At 27.7% G+C, this 7,914-nt stretch overlaps 1 protein-coding gene across 1 annotated transcript; it reads left to right on the top strand.

The window, feature by feature from the left end:
- Positions 1-683: 683 nt before the first annotated feature.
- On the top strand, positions 684-1,954 carry LOC112772877 (kiwellin). Its single transcript, XM_025817888.2, has 2 exons — positions 684-1,124; positions 1,446-1,954. Exons 1-2 carry the CDS (start codon positions 856-858, stop codon positions 1,819-1,821), a joined length of 645 nt encoding a protein of 214 aa, XP_025673673.1. The 5' UTR covers positions 684-855; the 3' UTR covers positions 1,822-1,954.
- Positions 1,955-7,914: the final 5,960 nt, after the last annotated feature.

Genomic DNA, 7,914 nt, shown 5'->3' with positions numbered 1-7,914 from the left:
ATAAGCACACAATTTTTTTGTACAAAAATGTTATTCGTAGACTAAAATTAGCCATTAAAATCAGTTATCAACGTATTTGTGTATAAATATATGTGTAGTCTAATTTATTTTCAATGTGTATTTGTATTCTAGTATGTATTTTATACTAATGACTAACTTTGGTGAGTGATTTTAATGTATATATAGCATAACTCTTTTTTATAACATGTAATTATAAGAATCTAATGTATTTATTTTTAAATTTAATTACTCTATTAATTTTTATAGTTTTAATAAATTTTTAGTTAAATTTTTATTTTTTTATTTAATCTTTATATCATATTAAAGTTTGTAATTAAGTTTTTACTGTGACAAAAATATTAGAATTGTTAGAATATTTTGTTAAACAAAAAATATACCTAAATATAATAATTTGTTAGTTTCAACGTTTTTATTACTGAAATAATATATGAATTTAATTAAAAAAATAGAATAAAAATCTATTAAAAAATTGGGTGCAACTAGAGACTATACAAGTAATTAAACCTTAGTTATCCTTTTTAACCAAGTTGGGTTGGTCTAGTGGTTAGCTCACTAGTCCGCTTAAGCAAGTGTCGGGGGTTCGAATCCCGCCTTGTGCATGCAGCAACCCATTGGCCAGCGGCAAACCCTTAAATGGAGCTCAGTACCGCGACGGATTAGTCCTTGACCTGCCGGGTTGGGGGATACCGTGGGAAACCAAAAAAAAAAAAAAGTAATTAAACCTTAGTTTTAATATATCGTTGTCCTCTATTTAAGCATCTTATCTAATGCTCACAAAGCACAAAATTAAACCACCATTTAGACAAGTAGTCATTCTAGTCTAATTCGCCAATAATGGCTCACAAAGCAACCTCCTTCTTTATGATTCTATATTGTTCCTTGTGCCTATTCACTCTCATAAACGCACTCTCCTCCTGCAACGGCCCATGCAACAACCTCAACGACTGCTCTGGCCAGCTCATCTGCATCAACGGAAGGTGCAACGACGACCCTGACGTCGGTACTCACATCTGCACCACCCCCGCTCCACCAAGTGGTGGAGGCGGAACCTGCCGATCCTCCGGCAACCTTCAATGCGGCACAAACTCCTACCCTCAATACAGGTGCCATGCTAATAAGGATATATATTTTAAGGGTATAGCTAGTATAAAAAAAAAAGATAAAAATAATATTTATACGTCAAAATTAAACACTAAAATCAGTTATTATATATTTATATATTTATGTTTAAATACATATATTATTTAGATCTTAACAAATTTAAAAGATATTTTTTTTCAATAAATAAATATCTGAAAGAAATTTTTTATAGTTTATTCCTATTAAAAAGTTGTTTTCTATTTTGCACTTTAAGTGTTTTTATTATTATATTATTAAAATGCTAAATATTATGTATATATATGAATAAAGTTTTCCGAATGCAGGTGCTCGCCTCCGGTGTCATCCTCCACCAAGGCAATACTCACCCTGAACGACTTCAGCGAAGGCGGAGACGGAGGTGGCCCATCTGAGTGTGACGGAAACTACCACGAAAACTCAGAGCCAGTGGTGGCACTGTCCACTGGGTGGTACAACCAAGGGTCGAGGTGCTTGAAGATGATAAGGATCACCGCGAGTAACGGGAGGAGCGTGTTGGCTAAGGTGGTGGACGAGTGCGACTCCGTTAACGGTTGTGATTCGGAGCATGCAGGACAGCCACCGTGCCGGAACAACGTCGTGGATGGATCGCAGGCGGTGTGGGATGCTCTAGGGCTGGATACGGATGTTGGGGTTGAAAACGTTTCTTGGTCAATGGCCTAAAAATAATAATCTCACGTTGCCAATTCTATACGCTAGGGAATAATAATAATAAACAAATAAATAAGGACAAGCATGTAGCTTATTTAATTTTATGTTTTGTTTTCGGAAATGCTAAAACCTTGGTGAGCATGTATCCTATGAGAATTTCATAAATTTATAAAATAATAATATTATAAAAATAAAAAATTATTAGAATTTATTTTATTTAATATTTATTAATTATTAAATATTAAATAAGATCAATTTTAATTATTTTTAGTTAATTTTATTTTTGTTATTAAATATTTTCGTTTATAAAATATGTAATGTAATAATGGAATTAAAGCAGGGTTCCAACTTCCAACTTCCAAACTCAAACAATGATATTTTTATACATATCCTGACAGGGACGGATCCATACTAAAGAAGTCTATTAAGTTTTCACAGTATCATGTATCATCATATCATGCATGTGCTTTTTTATAATTTAAAAAAAAAAAATAGGTGGTAAAGGCCCAACTTGTATATATCAAAGTCAACTTTATATTTTTACAATCACAATGTCAACATATAATATAATAAACACAAGATAAGTTTACAGTTTTAGTAAGAAAAATAATAGGATATACAAAAATAATGTATATAATATAGAGGGTTCATTTAGGTGAACTTTTAAAAAATAAAAATAATTTTATATTTAAATATTTTTATTTATTTATGATGTAAAAAAATATTTTTTAAAAATTTTTTAAAAAACTGTAAATTATTTTTAAAAAATATTTTTTTAATATTTTTATTTTTACTATTAAAAATTTATTAAATACGTTAAAAAATAAAAAAATATTTTTTTATTAAAAAAATAATTTTTTTTATCAATTTACTGACACCTAAATAGTAACTAAACAATCACATATTATACAAAAATTTCATGATGTATATAAAAATGAGGACATCTTGTGTACTTTTATATTTTTGGGACTTACCATCTTGTATGCTTGTGGTTAAGTTTCAAGCATCCTCATCTACATTCAATAACAAAGCCCAAAAGAGGATCCTCATCCTTAGGCCCAAAAAATATATTATATAAGCCCCAAGTTGGGCTTAATCGTCAGAATTTTCAAGATTTTTAACCCAAAATAGTGTGTAAGTTGGGCTTAATCATCAGAAATTTCAAGATTTTTAACCCAAAATAAAATGTGTCTAAAAATACCCAAAATAAAGAAGTATATAGTATGACCCAAAAAAAAAAGTAGTATAGAGCATTAGAGCGAATCCAGGATGAAGGATCACTTGAAGTTGTAGGAAGCAGCCGAGGCTTTGGTTCAATGGCAGCATCACCTGCCTCGCTGGGAGCTGCACCCAGGTTCAAATTCTTAATGAGGAACATAGAACCTATATTAGTAATAGTAGTGTGTGTGAGTGGATGTGTTGTGTAATTTAGGATTGGAGATTGTCCAATCCATCGACCAAAAAAAAAAAAAAGTTGTAGGAATGACACAATACTAATCCATGTTCCACACGGCTAGGGAATAAAAAAATTATATATGACTAACAAAATTATTATTTTAATTAATATTTAGTTAATGTTTTAAATTTTAAGTATTAAATTTTAATATTTAAAATTTAAAAACTAAATTCTAATAGTATAAATATTGGCTAATATTGATAAAAACAAATCATATCTTTGGAGAATGAATAATTTAGACCACTTTTGCATATTAGCATGCTATTTTGGAATATTTCTATAAGTCTAATACTAAGAATTAAATTAAAAAATGTGAAAAATTAAAAAAATGGTTTGATGATTAAATATTTTTTTATATTTTAAAGAATATGTTAAAAAAGACACTAATTTCTCATAACTCATTCTAATGCCTAATAACTCAATTTTATGAATTTAATTATTACACTATAATTAACATTCTTATATTAAAGAAAGAATAATATTATATGACCAATAAATATTATTATTTTTTACTAGTTCTTTGTCAGCAATAATTTACATCATATTTACAGATGTTTTGCACACATAAATTAATAGGTAAAGTATGAGGAGCCAATGAAATATTTATACAATATGTACAATGGAAGTTTAGGGAGTATTAGAGATATAATCATTATTGTTACCTTTTCTCATCAGTTGAAGTTTTTGGGATGAGTGGTATTATGACATGGTATTAAAGCGTTAGATCCGAAAGGTCAAGAGTTCGATCCTTGGTGAACTCCAAATAGTTTAATATTTTGGGAAGATGTTTATTATCGCTAGTACTCGGATGTTCATTTTGTAACTCAATAGCCCATTGTACACATTGTACAAATAGTCCATTGTCTCCCTAGCAGGATCTAAATTAATATAGTTTACATTCATATTTTTCAGAGTTTGCACACATAAAATTAGTAAAATTTATTTATTAAAAATAATTTAGTATTTGTACTGACCAAATGATGACAAAAAATACTAAAAATTACTAGCACTTAAGAGTTTCTCTTAAAAAAAAAGTTACAACATCAACTACATGTATGTAGACCTAAGAACATTATATGAATAAATGATACCACAACAAAGCATTAAATAATTCATCATGAGAATAGCAATTTATTCTCCTAAATCAACTTAACGTTAAAGGTAATTTATAGCCTCTAAAGAACATAAGGAGAGGAGTTCATAACATCACAACTTCACAATATATGTGCTATTATAAATATGTGTACGAAGGTATAATCTCTAACTTAGTTCCTTTTGTGAATCATGCTAACTTGAGCGTTGGAGTTCTTGTAAGAACACCTCCACCATTAAAATGATGAACTCGAGACATTAAAAATTTAAAATAAAAAGATAATAATAACATCATGTCTCTAACTTACTCTTTATAATTTTATTCAAATAACCTCTAAATTCAAAAAGTAAAAACACTTCCAAACACATGCATATGCATACCATTGTTTGATCTCGCATTAGTTAATAATCATATGCTGTTTTTCTTGTTTGTTTCAACTTTCAAGTATCATTTTTCACTTTATTCCTTCGGTCAATCTTAATCCAAGTTCTAAAGTCATGTCATTTTTAGCTCCTTATAATTACTTGGTTAAATTTCTTTTCGGCGGTAAAGTATTCTAATAGTATACCTGAAAACACTAAATTACCTTGCAGTAGCCTTTAATAATTATTTCATTCTCACTCATTGGTATATTCAATGCATCTAAAAAAAAAATTAAAAGCTAGGTGTTAAAAACCTCTGTGACGTAGTATTCTCTTGTAACAAAGTCTTTATGATAAAAGTGTACCTTTCTCTAAAACAAAAAAAAAAGTCAAAAATGAAAAAAAGAAGTCAAAAATTAATTTATTCTAAAGTTAAAAATAAAAAAATTTAGTTAATTTATTAGATTATATGTAAAATTTGTAAATTTATAGATGACTGAACTGTCACACAGTTGCTAAGAATTATTGACGGCAAATCGCCAATATCTACCAATTTTACCAATGGCCAAAATGACTCTAGGAAAAAAGAAATAATTTTTGAGTTATGCTAGGTAACTAACAGTTTTTTTGAATAATATGAACAACTATCAATAAAATAAAAAGACACTATATTTTTAAATTATCTACCTAAATTTTAATATTAGAATAATCATTACACATCTAGTGAAATGAACATTCAATATATCCATTATTCACATTGTTTAGTATTTTCATTGTCTCTATGTACTTTTCTATAATTTTCTGTTCAAATTACTATAATGACAATTTGTAGTAGTACTATGAATCTATGATGGCAATTCCTAAGTGATCCGTGATTTCATGCCGTTTTTAGCATGCAAAGCAATTAATTAATTAATCACAAAACGTGGCCAAGTACAAATTAGCTAGGAACACACCACCTAATGATGCCAAAATGCTGGCTGGCATTTCAAAGTAGCAAAACAGTCTTTGAAATTGAAACCCCCTCTTTTAGCTGAAAAAAAGGGGGGGGGGGCTCATTATCATGATTATGATTCTCATCAACCCTTCAAATGGTGGCAATTTACATACCCTATTGTATTTTATAACCTTTGATAGCTTATTATTGTTAACAATAATGTTGAATGAAATAATGAAACGTCATGTCGTCCCTCTCTTGCAACTTGAAAAACAAACACATGCAAGAGCATCTCTATCTTCCTTCCATCTCATAAGAGAGACCCCACTTCTTTACATGCTTTCATGTCATTAAGCAAATGAATGGTCAAGCCCAAGGTCACCGAGAAATCATCCAATGTACCTTTTTGTGAAAATTATTCTCTCTTATACTCCCCCAAACATACATATATATACATAAATTAAATAGACCCTACCTTTATTTATATTTGCCAGCTAGACGTGAGAATCTTCTCCCTTGAATCGTATAATTTTCCTTTTGTCAAAATGCTCAAATTCAATTAACAATTTCAGATTATTTTCTTATATTCTCACTATTCTAAGGCACGGTTACGTTGGGGCCGGATGTTTAATTTGCGCATGGCTCCTTGCAGTTCCATAATCAATAATAATCACAATTTAACGTGGTGATAATAATATAATGTCGCCTATATATTGTGATGAAAATATTTAATAACAAAAAAATATAGCCCAAAAGCAATTAAAATTTATTTTATTTAATATTTGTTAAATATTATAATAATTAATAAATATTAAATAAAATAAATTTAATTTTTCAAATATTACCAATATTATGACATGAGAGTAGAAAAGGGAGTTAGATATTTAGTCAGAAATAAAAATTCAGATACAATTAACTTTACGTATCGTTAAATAATTTAAATAATTTAATTAAATTTTTATCTAACCACTCTTAATTATCAATTTCACGTTAAATTAATTGTAACTAAATTTTTACTTTAGTCAAATTATACATGATAACAACATCGTAGCGTGGTAGCTAGGTGGGTGGAATTATTTATTTATTGATTGATTTGGGGTGGCAATATATAGGTGAATAGCATACTAAAAAATGCAAATGTGAGCAGGGCCTAGTTATGGAGGGTATTTACATTTACAATTAGCATAGCGACAATATATAGTAGATAGTAGAGAGTACGTACAAGCTGAGAAGTAGTGATGATAAATAAATGTCAAGTCTTCTTAATGAAGGGACAGGCTTTCACAGTTTCACGTCCACCACTTCAGACTCAGAGTGGCAGTGCCGTAAATACAGCTCAACTTGAGTCCCAAAATTAAACACCAGACAATGTAAGAGTACCAATCCTAGTTAGAGTGAAAGGCTGAAAAGAAAAAAAAAATCACATCATTATTATATATGGATTAAATTAAATAATATCAACATAAATTAAAATAAGAATAATATTTTAAATCAGTCTCTAATAAATTATTAGTTAGATAATTTAATTTTTAATAAAATTTAATTATTAAATCATCTTTTATTTTTTATATTATTAGATATATTAATTTTTAATAAAATATTATATAAAGTAATCTTTAACTATTATTATTATTATTTAACAAAAGACATAGTAATTTTTAAAATATTTTAAAATGATCAAATTGGTACTTCTATGCAGATGAACAATCTCTTATAGGAATAGTTTATTTGATAAAATAAATATTTTGAGACTACTTTTGGAAATTAAAATTTTCTAAAATTTAAAATGTCCAACAAAAAATTTACTATCAAATTAAAAATATAAGTATTATTATACATTTGATTTATTAAATTTTATAAAAATTAAAAATCATTTTATATATTTTTTTATAAATAAAAAGATTGATAATATAAAATGATAAAATAATACTTGAATATATGCTATTAAATTATATATTTATAACTTATGTTTACTTTTACCAAAATTTGACATAAATAATTTTTATTATAGGTGATTATGACTTACTTAATAGTAAGATTAGATAGATAAAAATTAAATTATAAAAAATATAAATATATAATTTATTTTAGGATAAAGTATACTTTTTGTCCTTAAAGTTTGGTAAAAGTTTCAAAAATACCACTAAGTTTTATTTTGTTTCAATTTTGTCCCAAAAATTTTCGATTTGCATCAAATATACCATCGACGGCTAAATTTTCAAAAAATTTACGACCAATCTAACAATAATGCATGAAA

This window comes from Arachis hypogaea, chromosome 18 (assembly GCF_003086295.3).
Source record: "Arachis hypogaea cultivar Tifrunner chromosome 18, arahy.Tifrunner.gnm2.J5K5, whole genome shotgun sequence".
NCBI classification, from domain to species: Eukaryota; Viridiplantae; Streptophyta; class Magnoliopsida; order Fabales; family Fabaceae; genus Arachis; species Arachis hypogaea.
The sequence above is the reverse complement of the archived record's forward strand: the minus strand, read 5'-3'. Positions and strand labels throughout refer to the sequence as shown.

What these genes read in the sequence shown, in the direction of transcription:
- LOC112772877 (XM_025817888.2), top strand. Translation starts at nt 856, where the DNA reads ATGGCTCACAAAGCAACCTCCTTCTTTATGATTCTATATTGTTCCTTG. An exon ending in AACTCCTACCCTCAATACAG is followed by an intron (nt 1,125 to 1,445) that starts GTGCCATGCTAA and finishes TTCCGAATGCAG; the next exon opens with GTGCTCGCCTCCGGTGTCAT.